Source organism: Nematolebias whitei, chromosome 15 (genome assembly GCF_014905685.2).
Source record: "Nematolebias whitei isolate Nwh7 chromosome 15, NemWhi1, whole genome shotgun sequence".
Lineage (NCBI taxonomy): Eukaryota > Metazoa > Chordata > Actinopteri > Cyprinodontiformes > Rivulidae > Nematolebias > Nematolebias whitei.
In genome coordinates this window covers 33,625,030-33,650,324 of record NC_056512.1, presented here as the reverse complement: position 1 = coordinate 33,650,324, position 25,295 = coordinate 33,625,030, and the positions used below count along the sequence as shown (strand labels likewise).

Here is a 25,295-nt window from a genome sequence, read left to right as displayed (position 1 = left end):
ATATATATATATATATATATATATATATATATATATATGTGTGTGTGAATGTTTCTGTTCAGTGCCCTGAGATGACTTCTGTTGTGACTTGGAGCTATATAAATAATCCGAATTGAATTGAATTGCTTGCGATAACTTGCTTTTGAGCATTAAAGGGCCTGTCAGTGGAAATTATGTTTCCACCCTTTGACTGTGAAAGCATTTTACAGAGAAATAAAAAGTGGGGTATATTTTAGAAGAATGTTAACAAACTTTTTTTCTAACATGGGACTTAAGACAGTCCTTGAGATGTTAAAGACTCGACTGAACGAGACAGGGAGTTCCTGCGGCTTCCTGGTTTCAAAGATGGGATCATGGCTCGAGGTATCATTATGTTGGAGTCCAGCTGTGGGAAGAAGCACAGAAAATTACAGATGTGTTGAGGCTGAAGACGCTTTGTGAAGCTAAAGGTCTTTATCACACTCACCATTGATAGACCTCTGGTAATAAGGGCAATTTCTGTTGGCTGGTACACGGCACTCCTCAGCTGACCATTATACACCCCGTATGGAGACTCTGGCTTTGTGGATTCTGTTAAACACAAGTCAATTCAATCAGCTAACATACCTAATGAACCACAATTTTCACTTTTGTCTAAAATGTACGCTTGCATAATAGAAGATAAAAAAGTAAATGTAATTATTTTAATAGCGCCCTAAACATCAAACACCATATGCAAGACTTTTTTAATGCTTTTTTTTGGAGTCACACAGTGATAGACAAATGTATATTTACATTCAATAGTCTTGTAGTTGTTACTTTTCATGGTGATTCGCCATCTCAACTTGATGCCTATCTTAATATACTGTAGAATATATTCCAAAGTTTTGAGACTTTAAAGGACATTTAATTCCAATATAATTTACTGTTTCACAAGTTTGAAACATCCTGAGTGTCATTTTCACCTGAGCTAAAGGATCAGATGAATAGTTATTTTAATTTTTGTGTTTGTCAAAAATAGAGAAACTAAATATTCAGTTGTTCTCTTATCAACGTCGGTGTACTGTTCCTACTGTTGTCTGTCTATTGTTCTTTATGGATGCAGTAAATGTCTTTTGTTTGAACTTAATCAGAAAAAGAATGCATTGAGGCACAACGACTCATGGTGTTTGACACTGTACCTGCCGGGCGCTCTTCCATGGTGAAAACTCGATTCTCTATGTAAAGATTCTCCTGCACTGGTTCTGGCTCTGGCTGTTTCTCTGTGTTTTCAAACACCAAGCTCCTTGTAGGATAGACGTCCTCCCCATCAAAAGGTTGCTCCTGGTCTGGGTCCGCTTGTGTTAACAGACAAATTTCTGGAATTGTATAGAAGACGAGGAAGACCCAGGCGTTTGACGCCACAGCTACAGCCAGAGTAGGATCGTCCCAACTGGGCTTTCCAATTGCTTGGTTTCCACGGACATACATGCAAATCCAAGCCACCCAGATGGCCATGGTAAAGAGCCCTGTGACCAGGATGAAAGTGCCATCTCGGCGCCACTGCTTGTGCTTGTGTGTTAGTGATGGAGTAACTGTGACGACCACAGCAAGCATCAAAATTAACACATAAATGAGAGCCATCACAAAGTCCTGGTTGGCAGTGTTGCAGGCAAGGTCAGGGGCAGTGATTCCTCCAGGTGGGCTACTGACCACAGTGATGACAAGCCATTCAATATTGATGATCACCTCAACGAGCCACAGACCCAGAGCGCCCAGCCATAGCAACCAACTTCTGGGTCCACGGGTGCTCCACTTCAACAAGGAAAGCCACAGTCCATGCATTACCAAACAGGCGAGGCAGCCTGCAAACATTACTCCAAACAGGAACCTCCGAGCAGCACAGCTTGTGGAGTACTGACCCACAATAAACACAAAAGTAAGCCCGAAGAGTCCCAACGTAAAGACTAATATGCTGGCCTGTAGAGCCACCATACCCTTTCTCTTCTTGTCCGTCACAAAAGGTAGGGAGGCCATGAGAATGATGAACAAGACAAAAGAAGTCATCACACCTGCAGCAGCAACAGCCTCCAGCACGACCCCCCACACTGTGGTCAGGTCACACAGGTTGTAATATATGGAGCTGATGTTGGACCCACATCCTTTTGGAGGGCCTGTTTCTCCCATCGCTTCACTTCAAACTTTTGTTGAAATGCTGCAAAGCAAATGTCTTGATTACTCAGACGTGCATAAGTAAATGTTTCACATCATTGCTTATTAAAAAGAAAAGACAAATTATATTTATTTGAAAGCTAAATGTGTTATTTATTTATTTACTTATTAAGTGTATGAGCCTTGTTGATGAATTGCACAACAGAAATGACCTTGTTAAAATAGTTCTTACTGAGTTTGTCAATATATTCAGTCAGATAGAGCAAAAAAAAAAAGTGTTGTTAAAGGCTTTATGTGTCAAACTCAAGGCCCGGGGGCCAAATGTGGCCCTTGTTGACATCTTATCTGGCCCCCGAGATGATATTTTTAATGTAAAATACTTGTATCACTTTGATTTTTTCAGTAATCTTTGATTATGATGTCAAAAGTGCAACAGAAAATGTCAAATGAGACAAATCAAACTCTTGTTGAGGAACCTGCAACCAAGAAAAGATGTTGGGTATCTAACTTGAGTTAATGTAGTTTCTGAAATTGGCCCTTAGTTAGAAAAAAGTTTTAATTTTGGCGCCCTTTTGTAAATGAGCTTGAGACCCCTAAATGAATAATTTATAGTCTCATTAAAACTCATGTATAGTTATTTAACATCCATCCATTATCTTTTACCCACTTCTTCCATTTTGGGTCGCGGGGGTCGCCGGTGCCCATGTCAAGTGATCATGGTGCGAGGGGCGGGGTACACCCAGGACGGGTGGCAAGTCCATCATGGGGCCACATGGAGACAAACAAGGCAAACAACCATTCACTCGCTCACTCACACCTAGGGACAATTTAGAGTTACCAATTAGCCTAACATGCATGTTTTTGGTCTGTGGGAGGAAACTGGAGCACCCGGAGAAAACCCACGCATGCACAGAGAGAGCATGCAAGCGCCACCATGAAGGGCCCCCGGACCGGGGTTTGAGCCGGGAGCCTGCTCGCTGAGGGGCAGCGGCTCTGTCAGTTGCGCCACCGTGCTGCCCCTTTTTTAACATCATTTAATTAAAATAAATTATGTTAAATGACATTGTTTAATAGTAAAACCGATCATATTCACACCCAATGCTTCACCACCATTAATTACTGTTAACCTAAAAACTTTAAAAAAAAAAAGAAAATGGTCTTAAAAAAACACACATTTATGTCAGTTAAATTCTTGCTTCTACAAATTTAAGATTAAAGTCACAAGATGACTTTTTCAAAAAATGACAAATCTCATTTAAGCCCAGTTCATTTTAAAACATCTTTTCTCACATAAAGTATAATAAACAAACAAACAAAAGATGAATATGGCACCAAAACAAACCAACAGGCAGTTCTTACCTGACTGTAGAGCAGGTCACCTCTTGCCCAACACTAGATCCACACCGAAGAAATTAACTCAGGTCAGAAAACGTTTCCTCCAGAAACACTGAAATTTACTCGTCGAGCTCCACCAGAGTCCTCAATAAATAGTTCAAACTATTCAAGTGTTCATTTATTTGGTTTTCCGCTTGAGATCACAAGCAAGACTCCATCTGTCTGTCTCTCCTTCTCAGTTATTCATCCATAATATAATTAATGAACCACTGGTCTCCTTAAAGCAGCAGCTCCTTCAGTGAATGTCATATTTTGTGACTTGGTGCTGTATAAATAAACGGAAACTGAACTGAACTGACTTCCATCCAGTCTTTACCCAAGCCCTTTATCCAACCTCTCTGTTGACTGTGAACAGCTTTGCATATTCTGTGAGATTAGCACCCAGCCTATTTGGTTGAGGCTGCTTACGTCCAAACAATGGGACCACTCACCTCACAAGTGAGATATTTATCCCAGTTTAGAGCTTTGAACTGGGACCACGTAGTCACCTGAAGTTTGTTGACTTTCCGACTGGCTGTTGGGGTTGATTTCTTCAAGGAGCAGTCTTTGAAAGGTTTTACCAAAAAGATGCTACTCTTCTGCGTGGCATGAACTCAAAACTCTGTTTTAATGTGATCAAGTTCACCTCATCTGTCCCTGAACAGAAGACAAACTGTGTTAGAGCAGAGCCACCTGCTGGGAGTTCCTATAAATGGGCTGCATTTGTCATTTGAAAATACAAAGAGTCAAATCAAATTACACAGCACAATAGATCTTTGTATTGATTTGTTTGAAGGCGTGCCATTAAAAAGCCATTTGGTATAAAATAAGGTTAATATCTGCCATTGATTTTGAGTTTTCCTAAAAGAAATGCTCAACACATGCTGACAAATCGACTAAAACTAAAATAGCACTTTCATGACTATGACACAAAAACAGACCAAGTCATTTTTTTAAAGTTTTGCCTCACTGTCATCAAACACTTTTTCACTAATATGGTTGAAAAAAACAGAAGAAACTGTGATTCAAAGATTAGTTTAAAGACAATTAGCCAGAATCTACCACACTGTTTTGCAGAGCTGACTTCCCCATCGAGCTGCCAACATTTCATACAAGCCATAATAGGGTTTCTCCTTTTTTCCTATAGGTGAAATATGCAAACGTGAGCAAGTCAACATTACATTTAACCTGTTTAGTCAAAAGCCAAAAATGCTTCAGAGATCTGGTCAACGGGTGCATTCCCTCAGGCCTCATAAGAGTAAGGTCATCCACAAACTCCAACTGAAGCTACGGCTTTCAGCCTGCACTTACTTCATATGTTTAAACTGTAGAATGGCCCCCCTGCAGTGCATCGATCTTTCAATGGATCTTGTCCTGAGGGTTGTTCTTAAAAGCCCAACAGCTTATCAATCAATCATCTTGTATTGTAGTCCTGTTTGATTAATAAAAAGTCAACTAAACAAAGAAAGGCCAGTGACCTTACTGAAGGGCATGTCCTGTTCAAATGTATAAAAAGGCGTATGCATGCATCACATTGACTCAAGAATGGCATCTGCATCCATCTAAAAATTAAACAACTAGGTAATGCTATCAAATGTGTCTTGTTTGGTTCAGTTTGTTGCAGCAGAATTCCTTGTTGCACCTCAGCAGCAATGCTCCTCTTTGAGAACATGTGCATTTATTCATAGCAGTGGCTCAGGCTGGAGTCTCAGAGGACACTTCTTCTTCTGCATGTTCGGTGCAGCATGGCAGACCCCAGGGCATCAACACAACCCAAATTCAATTCAGTTTATTTATATAATGCCAAATCACAACAAAGTTGTCTCAGGGCACTTTACAGGAACATTCACATACAGTACATAGAAAAGCCAATTAGTAAAGTTCTCTATCTAAGGAATCCAGCAGACATGTTGAATTTTGGCTTCGTTGCAGTCTCCCATCCTGAGCAAGCACAATGGCAACAGTGGAAAGGAAAAACTACCTTTTAAAAGGAAGAAACTTCCAGCAGAACCAGGCTCAGGACAAGCGGCTATCTGCTTTGACCGGCTGGTTTGAGAGGACAGAAAGGAGAGGCAGACGAACACAGAATGGTAGATCCAGGTGTACCTGAAAGACAAAAACACGTTAAGGATAGAAAAAATAATTACAAATACAAAACAGGTTGAGCAGAGTAAGTAAAGACAGTAGCAGAGTGAAAAAATGTGGTCAATTTGTCCTCCAGCAGTCTAAGCCTATAGCGGCATAACTAAGGGACAGCTCAGGAAACCCAAGCCGACCCTAACTATAGGATTTATCAAAAAGAAAAGTCTTAAGTCCAGTTTTAAAACTGGACAATGTGTCAGCCTTACGGACAGAAACTGGAAGTTGGTTCCACAAGAGAGGAGCCTGATAACTGAAAGCTCTGCCTCCCATTCTGTTTTTGGAAACTCTAGGAACCACGAGTAAACCTGCAGTCTGAGAGCCAAGTGTTCTGTTAGGAAAATATGGAACAATAAGATCTGTAATATAAGATGGAGCTAGGTTGTTGAGAGTTTTGTAGGTTAGATAAATCACATAAATCACTCCAAAACAACACCTCTTCTTATTTTTCTCACAGGTGGATTTATTTTAAACACGTTTATTGTATTGCTGCTTGTTCTGAGAGGGACAGATGGCCTTAGAGTTTATCATTCTTGAGATTATAATCAAAGTCATTATTTCTCACTGAAACATAATTTTGTTGTAACGTTTGGAATGTTGAAATGTATGATTCGTCTTTGATGTGTGGCTGTAGAGCTCAAAATGGGACTGTACTGATGACATGAGCTTCTCTGCAAGCAATAGATTATTTAAATCTTCAAACTCAGGTGCAACTTGTAATCATTTTGCTCTGCAAGCTTCAGTGGTTTTGTGATGTCATGCGCCTGAAAATACGCAGATCCACATGTCTGTAATAATGTGCAATGCACTTAAAAGCTCATCTTATGTGAATAAATAGATGTATTTTAACATCAATATATGCAAGTTGTCAAAAACATCTTGACTGACACTTAGGTTTGACGAAGCGTGCTTTAAATTGATGAGCAGACCCAGCTCTAATTCAATTATCTTCACATCTGTGAAAATAATAAGCCATTTGAGAAATACAAATAGAAAAAGAGACTGCCCCGCAAATGGATTGTGAAATGTGACATGAGTGCAGCTGGCCACATATATTAAAACTTCAATTACTTTTGACATTAATCTTAATTGCAACTGTAACTAGAAGAAGAATTGAAGCATTTAACATAGCCATCATAGCCAAAGGTCTCCATCAACTGGCTGCATTTGAGTGCCATTAAAAGAGGAAACTGTGTTTATTATTGATTCTTAATAGCACTAAATCCCACTGACTTTTAATCTAAAAAACATTAAGCTGAGTCCTTGGCTGGCCCAGTGTCACTGATCAATGCCATGTTACAACCAAAAGAGAGACGTTCAAAATCAAAGCTGTCGCTATAGCAACGCCCCTGCCCGATTCCACCAATCGATGAAGTCCGCGGGGTTGCGAGATGCGCCAGGGAAAGGCCAGCGTCCTACATAAAGAGTCCAGGACAGGGAGCTGGGCAACACATGAGGCAGCGCACCCTGCTGTGCACAGCTGACTGGGAGAAGAGTGGCACAGAGAGAGGACGAGAGGCAAAAAGACAAGAAGACAGAGAAGCAGTGGGAAAAGAATTGCGAAAACATGGTGCGCTCATGTGAACAAGAGACTCCTGGCTGGGTCTGTGTGGGCACCCTGCTCTTCTTCATGTACTTCCACTCTGTCACAGTCAGCGGAGGTAAGATCCAGTGATTTACCACTAAAAAGATTTGCTCACTTTGAAATATTTAATTGATTTGTATCTTAATCTATATTGTTCTATTTCAGTTTCAGCTTCACCCAAGCTGAATGTGTGGCTTGTGCTAAGCCTCAAGGCAAAAGATGGATATTTATTCATTCAGCTCTTCCTGCCCTCATCTATTTGTCTGGGTTCAGAAAATAGACAAGCAAGTTCATGTGTCATTTGGCTTGTGTGAGTCTTTTCAGCTCTGCAGCCTAAAGTGGAAAAGCATTGAAGCATTTTTTGTAAGTTGTTGTGTTGAGGGCACTCTCTCATTTGAAGGTAATTTTAAGGGGGTTTTTTTGCTCACATAATGTGACAGATATACTGTGTATTGTAGTCAGCGGATGTACAGAATCCTCCTAAATGAGTTTAGTGACTTCTCAATTCAGCATACTGTGTCTTGTCTGGCTAATTGGAAAAGGCAGACTTTGAAGTGGGGTTTCTTGATTGTTGTGAAGAAATGAAAACCATGAGACAACCTGGAGAGTCAAACATTCTCCCCCCAGTGTCTCATTAAACGCCCGTTTGCAGGTCAACGAGGCTGCTGATGACTGGTGCAGAGCAGAATGGAAACAGCAACTTGTCATGCTTGGGTCTTTTATGTGGGATTTACCAGCATGCACCACTTTATGTTCAAGAGGGACCATTGAAAGAGCCATCTGCAGCCGTGCTGCAAACTCAGGATTTCTTTTTGTCTGTGCATCTGGGATTTTCTGAGTCAGTCTGGTTGTTGCTCTCTTTTTCAATTAATTGAGTGCAGAGGAAGGAAAGGATGTGCAAGTTGGATTTTTCACCCGACACATAGTGGTGGTTTAGGGTTTGAGTGTGCTTTTGCAGATCTTAACTGTGTCAGGTATGATTCATGTTGCAGGCAGTCCCTCAGTGCAGAGAAACTACTGAAAATGAACAGAATATGGGTTGCTATTCAGATTTAGAAAGAAAATGTTTGTGCAAACTTTAATGTTTGTGTTTCTGCCAAATTTTTTTCTGCTTTTTCTTCACAGCTCCCCTGAAGCAAGAGACGTTGGATATTGGTGTCACGGTTCTTAATCACTCCATGAGTTTGGTGCATCGTATGGAGAACCTTCTGGCTATGGGCAACAGTAGTGATGTCAGTCTGCGAGTGCACACCATTAACACAGATGAGGTGAAAGTGATTCAAGCCCACAGTCTGGTTCTCAGCCTGCAGAGTGATGTGTTTGAGGAACTGCTGCTCAGTCGCAATAATAGTGCTCTGGTTTTGACTGAAACCCCTGATTGTGCTGCCGCCTTTGACAAGTTTATCAGGTGAGGAAGGTTATAGGATGTAACCATATGTTGCTGATTTATGAAATAAAACAAAACAGAGTTCAAGAAGCTGCAGAATCGATGAAATAATGTGTACAACAGATCATGATTTGTACAGTAGCTCTCCACTCACCATTTTGGCTTTTTACTTTCTAGTTGAAGGAGTGCAATGTTCCATCATTTACAGTAGTCTAAAATTATACGTGCTCTTTGCCGCTCATAGTCTAAAATCAGAGAGTGTGGGTTTTATTCAGTGACTCAGATGAGAAGAATAAAATGTAGTCATAGCAGAAAATGGGTTTCTTTTAAAAAATGCTTATATTTTTTTTTCAGGTACTTGTACTGTGGTGATATCTCAGTACGACTAGATCAGGTCATACCTCTGCACAAGCTGGCCAGCAGGTACCACGTGTGGGGCTTGCAGCAAGGTCTGACCCAATATATGACTCAACACCTTTCCAGTGATTCACCCGCAGGCCATGTGGTGAGCTGGTACAGCTATGCACTGCAAATTGGGGACGCAACCCTGCGGGACAGTTGTCTGCAGTACCTGTCCTGGAATTTGTCTTCTGTGCTGCAGAGCGGAGAATGGGACTCCATCGGTGAAGACCTGCTTCTGTCCTTGCTTCAGCGCTCTGACCTCATTCTGCAGAGCGAGCTGGAGCTCTACGAGGCCCTGGAGGGCTGGATTAACAAAAACCAGCCAGTTACCCAAACTGTGGAAAGTGCGCTAAGAGCTGTTCGATATGGCATGATTCCTCCTCAACATCTCTTCCGTCTTCAAAAGCAGTCTGTCCTCATGGTGAAGTATTATGAGTCCATCCGTGATCTCCTATATCTAGCCTTCCAGTTCCATTCTGCCTCACCTATTCAGCTGGCCAAGTACTTTGATGTCAACTGCAGTATATTCACTCCCCGTAACTACTTGTCCACCTCCTGGGGTTCACCGTGGATCATCAATAACCCCACTCGTGATGACCGCAGTTTCAGCTTCCAGACCCAGCTGGGTCCCAGTGGCCATGACTCCAGTAAGAGAGTGACATGGAATGCCCTGTTCTCCCCTCGCTGGCTGCCGCTTAGTGCCAGGTCGACTTATACCGAACTTGGTGCCATGCAGCCCACCCGCACAGAAGCAGGTCGACCTCGCATCATTGTAACACCGGCCACCTCCAGCCCAGACTTTGCCGGAGTAAGTTTCCAGAAAACTGTTATTGTGATGGCAAAACAACAAGGAAAGGTGGTCGTCCGCCATGTCTACAACTTCCACCAAAGTACAGAGGAGGCTGGGGATTTCTTGGTGGATGCTGACCTGCAGCGTCGCGCATCTGAATATCTAGTCGACAGCTCCCTCTACTTGCACGTTGTAATCAAACCTCTCTACCACACCCTTCTAGTTGCCAGGAAGTAAAAGCAGGAATTTACCATGACCTCACCATCAGTTATCCACCCACATGATCACATGCACATAATGCATGCACACTCATATCACAGCACATGTCTATGTGTCAAGTATGTGATAAGGTCATGATTTTGTGCATTTTATTGTCTTCCAACCATTTAGCAAGGATGATTTTGTAAAAAAAAAAAAAAACACACAAAAAAACCCAGGTTTGAACGTAATGCTCAGCAGTGATTATTATGCTAACGATGTTCAATATTTCATGCGTACCAAAAAATAAAAATAAAATAAACACTACTTGATTACTTAGTAAAGTATGTTATTTTGTGGTAGTTTTATTTCCTTAAATGTATTACTTATGTAAGGGTTAATAATATTATTTGAATAGGTGCTAAAGACTTTGCTTTAAAACAAATGCAATTGCTATTACTTTGGTGCATTTTTCCCATTCTACAAATATAGTTTATGAAAGTTTGTAGTTTATAACACACCTTTACACCCACTTGAATTGTTAGATACAAATTGTGTTAAATAAAGTGCAACTCCATTATTTTTGCTTCTTTGTTGCCTGGAAACTGTAGACTGACACATTGTGCTTTCATTGGCTTTTGTGGTCTTGATTATTTAGTTTTTGTTCCTTTTTGCATATGCATTTTATGTACCTATTTATGGCCATGTGATATTAAGTGAAAATAAAGAAAAACAAAAAAAAATTGCCTTGTTTAAAAGTTTAAATATACTAGAAGTATTTAGTTTTCGTCAAAAGAGAACGTAGCTACTAGTACAATGGAAACTACACGTCCCACGAGGCTTACCGCAAGACAGGAAGTACGTCATCACGTCGTCGAAGCGGTTGAGCCCTCAGCTGTCAGACTTTGGCCACCCAAGTGAAGGTTTTGTTAGCAAACTAACGCGAACTGTTCAGGCTTATTTTAAAGTTGTGCATTATTTTGCTAATCGATCGTTGAGCACGCGAGCTGGTCACTGGCGCGCTAAGCTTGCACGAGGACGAACCGCCCAGCCGTTTTTTTTTTTTTCTTTTATCGCTTTTAGATCTTGCACTGCAAACCAGCGATCCTGAGCGGGTAGTAAGAGTAGATGCAGGGAGGGAGGGAGTAAAAAAAGGCAAAAGTCTTTGTGTTTCCCTTCCCCCTCATCAAAGCAAAGGGGAAATGTCTCTTTCTAGAGGTGGTAAGTGTCTTTTTTTCCTCTTCTTTTAAAGCAAGTCTGCACGTTGTACTTACCGAGGTGCAGTACGAGTGAAAGTAGTCCAACTAGCTTAGTGTAAGAAATGTAACCTTGCCAGGTGGAAAGCTGCGAAGCTAGCACTACTTTTTTATTAGTACACAACGTCTCCAATCAACCTGACATTTGAGCATAACTTATTTATCACATTTATGGTTCGCTTTTGGGGGTTTTGTTTGACGTCGTTAGTTTAGCTAAAGCACGCGCTCTGCATCGCCTCGTCTTAGCCCCGAGGGTTAGCTTACAGCATTTTCACAACAATAAGACTTTAGCTAGACTGTAATTATCAACCAACTTGTTCAAATCACAGCACTGAGTTCTGTTTCTGCCTCTATCCACAAGTCTTAGCTACCTTTTTTAAGTTTCCACATTGCGCTTTTATTTCCAAAAGTTAAACCTTTCCCACGTTTTATTAAAAAAAAAAAAAAAAAACAGGTGGCGAAGTAAACGGGGAGAAAAAAGCACATCACTTGGTCTCTTTGTGACGTGTAATTATATAGACTGCTACAAATAAAAGAGCATCCATTGGAAAAAATCAAGTTTGTTTCTCTGCGTCATACACAGCATGACTATGATGATGTCAATTTACATTTCAAGTTCACCGCTTGTGCTGTTACACAATCATACTAGCGTTACCATGGTCAGGAGTACACGCTGTTTTCAGAGGGCTGTGTAGATTGGCTGCTTGCTGCTGCTCGGGCAATCACAGCCTTTGGCCTACCATGGCATGTTTTGACATGCAGCTCCAGCACTGAGTGCAGTCTCCCCTTTTAGGTGACAGTTTTCTGGCTGCTTCTGTATCTGCTTCACAGGATCTGCTGCTACTATAAAGCAAGTTTGAGATTACTATTATTTTTTTTTCTCCTCTGATCACAGCGAGCCTTGAGATTGCTGAAGCATGTTTGGATATTGGGTTCTCCATAACCACTGATAGGGTGGTGTGGAAGATTATCTGCGCATGAGTCATCATTGTCTGTCTGTATATGGACACGGTCTAGGGCTGGTGCTTCCTGATGGTGACTCGCCTCAGAGCTATTGAAACCGATTCCATGCACAATCCAGAAATTCTTGTTCACATTACGTATATATTCCGAGTAGTTTCCATTGAGCTTTGTTTTTTTATGTGGCTCTGAAAATCTTTATGGAGGAGAAAGTAATGCTTCATTGTATTCATTGTTTACTGACAATGGCAAAAATTCAACGTCGGTACTGCCATTCTATGTCACACTTTCCCTAGAAAGAGTTCTTACTGAGATCCTTTATTGATTTATTTTTAGAATATGGTTTTCTGCTGTCGTGTATTTTTCCCTGCACAGCTTTGTTGAACTTTGACTACAGCTGTGGCTGATGTCACTGTACTATTGTATCCCTTGAGGCTCAGTTAGAAGAGCTGTGAGGTTGGCCTCTGTTTGCCCTGACAGGACAACATGTGTGCCCAGTGAAGTGACATCATATTTCCCAAAGGGTCCTGACAGCTGTTGTGTTTTGGAGCGGATGTGTCCAGTCGGACTGGCTGTCTTTGGGTGTCTGGTAACTGAGAAGAGCTAGTATTTCAAAGCCATTAATACTTTACAATATGCCAGTAACACAGACTTTAGTTAAGTTATAACAATGAGTGCACATACTTGCTAATTTTGTTTTATTCTTGCAAAATGGAAGTATGGCTAAGAGCTTAAAGCAGCTTTGCAATGTCAAATGTTTACGTACTAAAATGCCAAGTTTGCATGCCGTCTTAATTTTGTTGCATGACCAGGTTGACAGGAGCCTTTTGAATGCTTCTGCTTTATCCCACGCAGAGGAAATGCAAAACCCATCTTTGACTGGGTATGTGTGAGTAAATTGCATTCAATATCTTCCAACCACAACTGTACTCTGTGCACACACCAAGTTATTTTAGTCTTTCAACACACGAGGATGTGTGTAGGTTTCATTGGTGGGCTTCACTATCTGACAGTCAACTTCCCTTCCAGCTTATTCTAGCAAAAATGGGTTTGCCCAATCAAACTTCCTCCACAGTGTGACTCAGACAATGGCAAACACAGCCACATAGTAACAATGGCAGTTACAGTTGGAGCTTTTTCTTGTTTAAAAAAAAAGGTATCTATCTTTCCTGCATTTATGCAATTTTAGCGTTATTAGCCTGGCATTCTTTTAAACTGTTCAATATTTTCCCTCTTGGCTTTGTAGCAAGCGCATTACACGAGTGTCGTATTCAAAAAAGGAGTTGTTTTTTCCTGCATTGCTGTTTGCTGGCTCAGTGGCTGTGTCATTCTGGCAGATACTCTGAGCGCCTTTTGGGAAGTCCCAGAGGCTGCTGGTAAACAGTGTTTATGAATGAACTGCTATCACTCATCTGACACTGAAACAACCCACAGCTGCACAAAATCACTGTACAATACTCACTGTATTGTAACGAAGAATGTATAGAAATGCAACAGATCTTAAATGTGAGGCTACAAAGGTACAACCAGCGTAGGATTATGATCGTTTTTGCTTGACTTAAAAAATATAAAAGGAGGCTATAAGAAAGCTTGATTCCTTTGCAGCTACTTCACGTGAGTCATCATACCAAAGCCAACAGTCATTTAGTCCACCTTCTCAGCTTTAGTTTTGGTCACACCTAAAGCTCCGGTTAAAAAACAAACCATTTACTGCACTGGAGGGTTTTTTTTTTTTTTGTCATCTGCAGCAGCAGCAAACTGTCTCTGAAGGGAGAACTAACAAGAAAATACAACTACATCCAATTCACATAGGCCAACTTAGATCACTAATATAGTTGACTACTACTCATCTCCTTGTACTTGGCTTTGTGTAAAAGAAAAGAAAAATCAAAGGGGTGTGTGTCTTAAGAATGGGTAAGCAGAAAAACGATTGTAGAATTAACTAAACTGTTGTGTTGTAACCGCTTATTACAAATTTATTGATCATTTTGCACCAAAACATTGTGGACAAATCATCATCCTAACAGCTGAATTTTTTTTTATTGTCTTGTAGGGAGGAAGAAGCTCCCAGGGCCGAAGCTGCCCAAGGATGTGTTTACTACTCCACCACCCGAAGCTGCAGCGTAAGGCTCTTTGCTCTGTTCATTCCTGGCTTTAACGAACACCATCCAAATTATCCCTATAGGAAAAATGTTTTCTGTCGCTTTCTATTAGTACCGGTATATATTTCTACCACTAAACAACAACACTTCAATGCAACAATATAGAATATTTTATTTTATGTTGGTCTCTAAATTGAGCATGCATCAGGATATGTCTCTAAATTCCCGTTACAATTTTATTTTAGCGCCTATAGATTCTGATATATACCGTAATTCTCGGACTACAGAACGCACCTGTCTCTTAAGTCGCACGTACTAAAGTCTTATCGAGGTCATGTGACCGGAAGTCAAATAGTACTGGTAAAATACAGTAAATATTCATTAAATTAATACCATTATTTTTTTTTTATTGTTTAACACTTTTGGTAACAGCTGCTGTTTTAAAATGTACTTTCTAAATAAATTTAACGTGATTTTTACTCAGCAGAGCTCATATGAGCAGTTCATTGTCTCCGTTGTGTTTCATGTGCCTGTATACTGGTATTTAAACACATATTTACCGTGCACAGAAATATTTGTTTGAACTTTTATTTAACTATGTGTCTGTCTTGGCTGACTGACTGCTTTAATGATAAATCTGACGACTTCGCCGCTTCTCTCATGACAGAAGGGGAGAGGGGAGCAGTTTGTTGTCTCCGCTCCGTGTTCGGATGCAAGTTTAAAATGAGATCCTGGTATTTAAACGCATATTTATGGACAGAAATATGTCGCACAAAAATCATTTTAAATCTTGTATTAAAACGTGTACCAGACTTGACTGCTTTGCGTCTCCAATGCCCGACCATCGACACGTTGATGCAAAGCTTACGGTCGGCAGCTTTGTTTCCTTCTCCGGCAGCCAGATTGATTGCTTTTAACTTGAAAGCTGCACCGTAAGAAATTCTCCGTGCGTTTTCCATTATCGCTAAACAAATTAACAGATCTGTGCATGAAGCACAAAATGCGGGAACGATCTGAAGAAATTAATGCACGTTTATCTTCGGAGATGGTCCTCGAGAGTACCTCAGTGGTCATTCGGGTTAGACTTCTGGTCACATGATGACAGAGTGGGTGGAGTTATGGAAGGGAATTTGAAACCCTGCGCAAGAGTCGTTGTACATGTGGATACCTGAGGGCATTCTCTCTGTGTCGCAAATCCCTACCCACAAGAGGGGTGGGGTGCCGTGAGCACCCAGCACTGTCAAAGGAAAATGTTAGTTAGTGGCAAGATGTTACCGAGAGACGGCAGGAACTCTGTCAAAATAAAATATAACAATTTTACTTGTGAAAATTATGAAAAAAAAATACATAAATTAGCTGCTCCTGCATATAAACTGCGGGGTACAAAGTGTGATTAAAAAATAGTAGCGGCTTATACACCGGCAATTACGGTAAATAGATAAGAGCTGAACTGCAGTTTTGAGAAATCACAGCAATAGCTTATCATTTATAAATATATGCATAATAACTTTCTTGCCGAGATTCTGCTGAAAAAATTGTTTCCCTGACTCTGACTCTGACTGACTCTGAAGTCCTCATCTGAAAGATGGCTAACTCAGATTAGCAGAACGATTGTGGCTCGGTTTCAAGTTTGGATAATGACAACAGATCTAAATCTTACAGTTCAACGTGTTTTCATTTTATTTATAGAAAATTGTTTTAAAACACTAGTGTTTATGCAGGCAGTTAAGTCAGTTTTAGAAATTGTCTTTTGGTTTTTAATAAAGCAAGAAGTATTTGTGAGTTACACATTTATATTTAACAATACCGTGTTATTGGTTCTTTTTTTTTTATTTTTAAATGTCTGTCTGTAGGCCTCCTCGAGACCTCGACTCTAAAGCCTGTGTCACTATTGGAGATCGGGTAAAGTCGTGTTTTTTTGAAGCACATTGTTTAATTGATTATTTTTCCGCTGTGATTGGCACGGGACTTAATTGAACTTTTTCTTTCTCTTCTTCTATCCAGAACTTTGTAGTGGAAGCTGATGACTTGGAGCAGATTGAAGAGCTCGGGAGGGGAGCCTATGGGGTGGTGGACAAAATGAGACATGTGCCCAGTGGTGTCATCATGGCCGTCAAGGTAGACTGGCGTCCAGTTGCTTTGATTTTCTGATTTTTGTATCGTGCTTTAAAAATAAACTCAGGTGCATCCATTATATGATCTAAGCTTATAAACATTTGGATCAGTTGATCCAGATTACTGACCGAACGTTCTGAAACAAACCAGTGTGCAATACTTGTGTCTCCAGCGGATTCGTGCTACAGTTAACACTCTGGAGCAGAAGAGGCTTCTGATGGACCTGGACATTTCCATGAGGACAGTCGACTGTTTCTACACTGTGACCTTCTACGGTGCCCTTTTCAGAGAGGTAAACCCAGTATACAAATCTCATTAACTGCTATGGCCTTATTCCATTGATTTTTATTGGCTGCTGCCAAAAGGTAGGAGGTAGTTTGTGTGTGTTGGTTATATTAATATCTCATGAACCACTGGACAGATTTTAATGAAATGCTCAGAAAATAATCAATTCAAGATGGCCACAACAGCCAAGTGACTGAAAAAGGGGCTTTAACACAGCCAGTTTTACAGATCTTGACCTCAAGTTCGGTGTGCTAACAGCTCTCTAACGCATATTCTGACAGATTGCAGGATGGCACCACGACGGCTCAGTGGTTTGTGCCGTTGCCTCACAGCAAGAAGGTCCTGGGTTCAATCCCCAGTTGGACCTGGGGTCTTTCTGTGTCAAGTTTGCATGTTCTTCTCTGTGCATGTTTTCTCTGGGTACTCCGGTTTCCTCCCACAGACCAAAAACATGCATGTTATTCTGCCTTCAGGCCCAGGCCTCCCTTGCAAAAGAGATCTGTGATCTCAATGGGATTTTCCTGGTTAAATAAAGGTTTAATAAAATAAGTGTTTTGTTTTAAACTTTTGCCATTAACTATTTGGAATCAGCTCATGTTAGCAAAAATCTCATGAACCACTGAACATATTTTAGTAGTACTTTCAGGAAATAATGTTGGGGTCAGTCTAATTCAAGATTACTTGAACAGCCATCTGAAAAACACAAATATGTTTATTATTCTGTCAGTTTTACAGATTATGTGCTAAAATTTGGTGTGAGAGTCGTTCACAATACGTACTGAGTGTGACATCTCATGATGTCACATGAGACTGGACATAACATTATTTTCATCTTTGGACCAAACAAGCTCATCATAAGATGATGATTCAACTTGTCTGCTGGCCTCCTTGGATAGAGAACTTTACTAATTGGCTTTTATGTATGTGAATGTTTTGTAAAGTGTCCTGAGACAACTTTGTTGTGATTTGGCGCTATATAAATAAACTGAATTGAATTGAAGATGATCTTAGTCTAAAACTCATCAATGTACATCCCTTTAAGGAATGCTAAGCCTCCATTTTCTTTTTTTAATAATTCTAATGTTTCTTTAAGGGTGATGTTTGGATCTGTATGGAACTGATGGACACGTCTCTGGATAAATTCTACAAGAAGGTTATCGAAAAAGGCAGAACCATTCCTGAGGACATCCTGGGCAAGATCACAGTAGCAGTACGTCCCATTTAGCAAATTTGACTATATTAAAGTAAGATGCGGAGGATATGCTTGTCACTATTTTGATGCAAGTGCATGTAAAATGTGCATCTTTTGAGTTATAGAAAGTTAATAGTATACCATTACTACCATTACTATTATTATATTAATTCCATTACTATCCTTCCTTTTGTTCTCTACATTTGTTCCTTAGATTGTCAAGGCATTAGACCATTTGCACCACAAACTGTCGGTGATACACAGAGGTAATAAGACAATTAAATCACTACAGTGTACAGTTCCAGGTAGCCAGTGATTCTGTAACCTCTTGACAGTTCCCATTATCATCTGTGTCCAGATGTTAAGCCATCCAACGTCCTGATCAACACTCAGGGCCAAGTGAAAATGTGTGACTTTGGCATCAGTGGCCACCTGGTGGACTCTGTGGCCAAAACGATGGACGCTGGCTGTAAGCCCTACATGGCGGTGAGTGGAAACTGAGGGAGAAATCCTGAAATCACATGATGTGTGAGTGGTTAAAAAAACTCAGTGTCCTACAAAACCATATAATTGCTCCAACTCCTATATATTCTGTTTTGACATTTAGAACAAAAGCTGTAGTAATCACGTGCTGAAAAATTGTAGAGCATTTATAGTTTTAAATAAAAGATGACTTGCCTTTCAGCCTGAGCGCATCAACCCGGACCTCAACCAGATTGGCTACAGTGTCAAATCAGACATATGGAGTCTTGGCATCACTATGGTGAGTACGGTTATAAAGACCTTGTTTTTGTTGTTCTTTCACTTGCATAAAATTGCTCAAAAAGTTTAAACCATTTTCTGAAACAATAACTTTACAAGAAAATTACTCACAAAACGTGTTTTACTACATCTAAATATGAATGAAGGCGTTTAAACTTTTCACTAAGGATGCACCGATCCACTTTTTTTTCTTTTTACTTCCGATCCCGATACCTAAATCTGGATATCGGCCGATACCGTTCCAATATCATCATCATCATTACTGATTTTAAATGAGGCTGTAATAATCTCCTCTCAAGTACAATTTGTACAAATATATGCATGCATGTCCAAAAAGGCAAATTGAGGTAAGTTTTATTAATGTTGGATGAGTTTCAAAAGTTACAATTAATTTCTGCTAACACAACATTAAGCTTCAAACATCTGCTAAGTTCATGGCATAAACCAACACAGACATGTTCCTGTTTTTAGTATTTTACATTGATTTATAATGTAGCTGTTTTTGTGTATTTGTTTATATATATATATATATATATATATCATTTTCGTGTATTTTTCAATTCATATGCTTTTTTTACGATTTTCTACTGTTGTACTGATAAATATCTCCTGGAGAGTAAACTATATCTTGGCTGCTAAATTCTTTGTTTTCTGCAGCTGATAGCGGTTGGTCATTAATTACGGTGAAGTGTAGCAACTTCTCGGTAAACATTCGAGCTCCGTGGCTTCAGTGGTGTGCTCTTCTCATTCAGTCCGAAGCAGACCGTCTGATTTCGATCAGCCGTGTTCAGTCTGTTCAGTGTTCAGTGAGCGGAGCAAGCTGAGCGCGGCTGACCTAAATCAGACTCCCTGCTTCGGACTGAACAAGACGAGCACACCGCTGAAGCCATGGAGCTCGAATGTCCAACGTAAAAGTAACTTTACCGCGGTTTAATGTGGTGCTATGTTTGATTAAGTTTGTTGTATTATAGGTTGTGATTGAGCTTCCTCCTCGGTACAGCGGCTCTGCAGTCATTGCTCTCTTGCAGTGTTTTTTTTTTTTTGAGGGAGTGGTGGCGCAGAGGTTAGAGAGGTGGGCTTGTGATCCGAAGATCGCCGGTTCACGCCCCGGCCCCGACATCAAAATTGTGGGTGGGGTAGGTGAAACACCCACACTTGCCCCCACCCTCATTCGCCCCACTCTGGGCCCATGAGCAAGGCCCTTAACCCCCACCATGTGCTCCCTAAACAGGTCTCTCTTGAAAATGAGTTCTCGTGGCTTCAGCGGTGTGCTCTTCTCATTCAGTCCGAAGCAGACAGTCTGATTTCGATCAGCCGTGTTCAGTCTGTTCAGTGTTCAGTGAGCGTCTGTTCAGTGTTCAGTGAGCGGAGCAAGTTGAGCGCGGCTGACCTAAATCAGACTCCCTGCTTCGGACTGAACAAGACGAGCACACCGCTGAAGCCATGGAGCTCGAATGTCCAACGTAAAAGTAACTTTACCGCGGTTTAATGTGGTGCTATGTTTGATTAAGTTTGTTGTATTATAGGTTGTGATCGAGCTTCCTCCTCGGTTCAGCGGCTCTGCAGTCATTGCTCTCTTGCAGTGTTTAGTGTAAAATACTTACACAGCGGACGTGTTTCGATGAAAAGTTGGTTAGCCGTTAGCCACAGTGCTGCTCAGTCCTCACGTTGTAGCTGGCTGCAAACTATGAACTGGATTTCCTGAATGTGAGGCGGGTCTTATTACTCTGGGTTCATGAGACACGTCTCCGTTCATGAAATCCATTCCATAGTTTGAATCCAACTTGCGAAGCAGCTGGCAGGGAATCGCATGTGGAGACGTTTTATCAGACAGACATGCAGCATCATGGATCGGAAATCTCTGCAGGTTGGATCGGAAAAATCTGATCCGATACTGGATCGGCCCTATCCCTACTGTTCACGTTTATCTGTTGTATAGTACATCTTTTTTATGTGCATGAACTGTTTTGCTGCTTCTGGTTGGTTTCAGATGTTGTAGAATCAGCTTACGCTTTTCTGAAAAGTTAATCTATAATCCAGTAATTCTTGTTTGACAATTCTGACATTGTTTTTCAACTGCAGATAAAGCTTCTTGCTTTATGGGAAAAATAGCAATAAATAAATAAAAATTCTGATCGCAACCTAATTTAGAATATAAACTGTCTCCTTCCTTGTCGTCAGAGTGTATATGAAACACTGCTATTAAGCCTTAGTCAGACTTGACTAATGCTGAGTCATGATGACTCGTGACAATTTTCATAACTGCCAGTGGATGCCATGTTATTAGCTGCTCTGTATGTCCTGATTATTTTACAGCACCGCTTACAGATTGACAGAGTTTCTGTTCTGCATTCTGATTCCTCTTTTACTCTTTAACAGCCAAATAAGCTTAGCTTTCTCTTTATAAATGTCCATTATTTTAAATAGCATGCTTCATCTTTTTTAACTGTTGTCACAACGCTCAAAATTGTGATAAATGAATCAAATGTACAAACTTTACATTTATTTTATTAGTTTTTTTTAGTCTGTTTTGAATTATAATCCTCATTCTTCACCAGGTATTTAAAATTAATGAAGTGATTTAGGGCCTGAAAGCACAACCTTGATGATATGATGATTTCTGTACTGTTATTTTAATGTCTTGTCTAGTATGAATGTTTTATGTGCCTACTGACTGAAACAAATTGCCCCTTGGGGGTAATAAAGATACTTGAACCTTTTGAAATCAGCCTTTTTTCTGCTTCCTAGATCGAGCTGGCCATTTTGAAGTTCCCCTACGACACCTGGCGCACCCCGTTCCAGCAGCTCAAACAGGTGGTGGACGAACCGTCTCCACAGCTGCCTGCTGACGGTTTCTCCCCAGACTTTGTGGACTTCATTTCCCAGTGGTGAGTCTCACACTACCTTACAGCATCATCAAATGTCTCTGGAACCCTGCAGGGGTCAGTGTTCGCTTTGAATTTACATTTGGAAAATGTGTGAAATAATATAAATGATGTTTAAATAATCTTTTGTGCGTGGCATGAAGTTAGAATATGTTGATTGTTGACAATGGCTGTTTCTCTTTTCACTTAATCTTTTTTCCTTCTTCACAGCTTAAGAAAGAAGCCAAATGAAAGACCAGCTTATTCAGAGTTAATGGTTAGTTTTGTTTGCATTTGATTATTTCTCAAACAAAAACAACAAACTGCAGCGTCTGTGCTGCAATCTTCACTGAGTTTATGTTTCCTGTTTTTCACCACAAGAGGCCAGACTTACCCCACTAACCCACCAAGACTTTGCCATTTGTTTTTCACATGTAGCTACCAGCGCAGCTGTGATTTAAATGCATATATGTTGCTTTGGAGCAAATTTCTTAAGTTTGTTCTTGTTTCCATGCAGAAACATCCATTTTTTACCCTGCATGACGCTAAAGAGACCGACGTGGCCGCTTTTGTCAAGGACATCCTGGATGATTGATGGAGCGCCCTCCATGCTCCACCTCCTCAGTGTGGGTGGGAGCTTTCAGCAAACAAACCAATGGCCCTAACGTTTTTAAAACTCACTGGAATGACAAACTCTCACGCACCCACTCAACGGGGTGATGACCCAAAGACTGACAGCGGCTCTGGACTTGGAAAGCGGTGGTAATATGAACTTGCACAGTCAACAGGAGAGGGTTGTTTTTTTTTTTTTTTTCACTTCTCTAAACTTCCTGTGCAATCATTTATCCCATATGAAACGTATGAACTGAACCAAAATTTTGTCTTTTTGTTGCCCCCCTCCCCCCGATCGTCGTCTTATCTCCAAAGCAAACAGAGCCAGCCGTTATTTGTCTGTGACACGTTGTTGATTTGAATTTCATATGCAAAACCAACAGTTACCGTGTATGTTATTGTTTGTATGCTTTCTCATGATACAGAGTTTTGATACCGTATTTCTTCAAGTGTGAATTTTATGGGACTAGAGCCTTTTTTTTATTGTCAAGACTGCATGAGGTTTGACCTGTTTCTGCCTTGATGTGATTGGTCGAGGCCGGGGGCTGTTGTTGTCACAGGCCAGCCTGTTGGCAACTCAAGGACTGAGGAAAAACTACATATATATATAAAAAAAAGAGTTAAAGGTCAAGTTGTGGGCTGGAGGAGTCATTCCTAGAGCGCTGAATGGCGCAGTACAAGAATGTAAAGCATCCCGTATCATCAGTGCAGTGATCAGAGGTGTTGCCCTCCATGCAGTGACCACTTGATATTCCTCTTTTTTTTTTTTTTACTGGGTATCGGAGTCAGTTCCAGTATTGTGATTGTTACTACATGGAAATCTTCAGGGGTTGCCTAATCAAGCTTACAGCTTTATCTTTGTCTATGTGCCATTTTGTGCATCGTTCTCATTAATTCATTGTGTTTCTCCTATGTTGGACTTGTTCTGGTTTGAATTTAGATTTTATTTCAGCAACATTTAAATGTTCTATCCTCTCTTTTAACTTTGCCCATCTTCCTAAATCTTATGTCGGCATAGTCTTTTTGTAAGAGGCACTTAAAGTTTTTTGTGATTGTTTAGGAGAGCCCATTATGCCTTACAGAGGGAAGTAATTTATACGCCGAAGATGTAAATATTTCCTATGTTTTAATGTATTGTGTCTCTGTCTCGACCTGTCGCAGTGTAGCTGAAACATGGGTTAGTTTGAATGCAACACATTTACAACCAGTACCTGCATGACCAGCTGACTGGTCTACACTGTTTAACTCCAGCACTCAGATTTCTGTGGCTTACAATGCCATATGCAGAGACAACCCCTCTTGTTTTTCTTAGTTTTATTAGATTAAATGTTTGGGGGGGGGGACTTTTTTCAGTCCATGTCAGACTTTACTATGCAGAGCCCCTTGGAGACGCTGCAGCTTTGTCCTGATGCAGTTTCCTCCCTTTGAGTGTTCAGATTGATGATGATGATGTGATGACAGCCTCTTCATTGCCACCACTATTCATCCCTCTGGGGTTTTTTTTTTATTTTTTTATCAATTATCAGCAAGTTAGGAGTATGTATGAATGTGAATTATAAGGGAAAGCTAGCAACACCAAATAGAAGCTGCTGTTATTTTTCTTAATTTTTTTCGTTATCAGTAAGCCCTCCTTGAATGGGCATTCCCTTGGTGTAAAACTGATATTTTTTTTTTTACACTGATCACAATAAGAATGGAACACTTGCTCTACCTCTTACTCCTTCACTCTGTCAGACACCTTTTTCACTGGGTGGGACTGACAAACTTGAACGTGGAAACGCAAAAATAAAGGCTTTATTGTTCAGTTCGTCCAAAGCTTTCATTATTTTCTGCCTTTGTTGCAGTGAACTTGTAAAATGTGTGTTTCAGTGCTGCAAAGTTCTGCAGTTTAAAGTTCAATATGTACTTCTGTTAGGGGGACATTTTCATACGGCATTTTCCTCACTCTCCAGCAAGATGGCTGCCTATCTTCCCTCTTCTGTCGTCCTGCTTTTTTGCTTGTGTATCGGAGCTCCTATTTACACATCTTCCGAAACGTAAACTGCTGTCATGGATCTGGTCAGCTGGACTTTCAACACAATTGATAAAAAATTTTCAACAAAGCGACAGGGTCCTGGAGAGCCCTCATGCCCCACTGAGACGCACACGGCAGGATACGTCATGGATCTGATGCACGTTTCCATATTGTCTCAGGACACCGAAGATATTGGATTTATGATTGCAGAGTTTCTCCTTTTTGGCATTGGCTGACACCTATGTAATCGGTTATTGAAGAAGATGGCTGCAGTAGTGTCGGCCATGTCAAAGCTGCCGACCCAGTGTGAAGGTTTGGTTTGTGCTTCGAGTACTCAAAATCAGCTGATTTACAAGCTAAACCGTAAGATGGAAGCAATTTCTGAGAATCGTAGGCCACTTGTGACTTTGGGACTTATGTTGGGAATGACATTGGAGGGAGCTAATAAGCATGGACCAGTTGAATGCCCACAAATCTGGCCATTTTGGATTAAAAGTACCAGCAGAACTCAAGGCTGATGAAAAATAACAGTCTACCTGAAAAAAAATCAACTGTGGCTTATTTGAATCAGACTCCTGTTTGGCCTCGAAGCAGGCCGACATCAAATTTCTCCTGGGTTATGTGTAAACTAAGAAAGCTCTGTCTATCAACCCCCTGAAAACTTCTGCGAATGCTTATCAGAGCTGTACCAACTTGACACTGACATCTTATCAGGACTATGGTCTATCTGGAAGTGCTTCATGGACAAATCTCACCGTTTTGTTACCAAATGCGTATGTAATGTGTTTATAAATGTGCTTGCAGGTAGAGTTTTTTTGATGTCTTAAATTGTGTCCTGATAAGGACAAGATGTGAAGAGATCTTTTTTTTGTTTTACCACTATCCTCATGGCCTTTTCCCCTTTTCCTATCTAAAGAATAAGGGGCCGCGCTCTCAGGAGCAACAGCAACGTGCACTCTGCCATCTCTTGGACGACTGTACGAACATAATCTCTCTGTATTTACACTTTACACTTTTTTTCACTTTCTGTGAGCATCTTTCAGCATCAATCACAAGGTGTTCCTTAACCAGGTTAGTTAATAATCTAATGTGATTGTTGGTTTAAATTAACTGTTATTTTTTTATTTT

At 40.6% G+C, this 25,295-nt stretch overlaps 3 protein-coding genes across 3 annotated transcripts; 2 read left to right on the top strand and 1 right to left on the bottom strand.

Annotated features, from left to right (window-relative positions):
* Positions 1-78: 78 nt before the first annotated feature.
* LOC119421014 (G-protein coupled receptor family C group 5 member C-like) lies at positions 79-2,145 on the bottom strand. Its single transcript, XM_037688403.1, has 3 exons — positions 1,161-2,145; positions 467-570; positions 79-385 (listed from the first exon to the last, which is right to left on the bottom strand). Exons 1-3 carry the CDS (start codon positions 2,143-2,145, stop codon positions 272-274), a joined length of 1,203 nt encoding a protein of 400 aa, XP_037544331.1. The 3' UTR covers positions 79-271.
* A 4,945-nt stretch (positions 2,146-7,090) lies between these two features.
* Positions 7,091-10,081, top strand: btbd17b (BTB (POZ) domain containing 17b). Its single transcript, XM_037688402.1, has 3 exons — positions 7,091-7,304; positions 8,354-8,636; positions 8,970-10,081. Exons 1-3 carry the CDS (start codon positions 7,211-7,213, stop codon positions 10,042-10,044), a joined length of 1,452 nt encoding a protein of 483 aa, XP_037544330.1. The 5' UTR covers positions 7,091-7,210; the 3' UTR covers positions 10,045-10,081.
* Positions 10,082-11,005: 924 nt separating this feature from the next.
* Positions 11,006-22,795, top strand: LOC119421012 (dual specificity mitogen-activated protein kinase kinase 6). The gene is made up of 12 exons (XM_037688401.1): positions 11,006-11,226; positions 14,275-14,344; positions 16,177-16,225; positions 16,328-16,441; positions 16,611-16,730; positions 17,817-17,933; positions 18,130-18,181; positions 18,274-18,401; positions 18,601-18,678; positions 21,426-21,565; positions 21,773-21,818; positions 22,059-22,795. The coding sequence occupies exons 1-12, from the start codon at positions 11,208-11,210 to the stop codon at positions 22,134-22,136; spliced, it is 1,011 nt and encodes a 336-aa protein (XP_037544329.1). The 5' UTR covers positions 11,006-11,207; the 3' UTR covers positions 22,137-22,795.
* Positions 22,796-25,295: the final 2,500 nt, after the last annotated feature.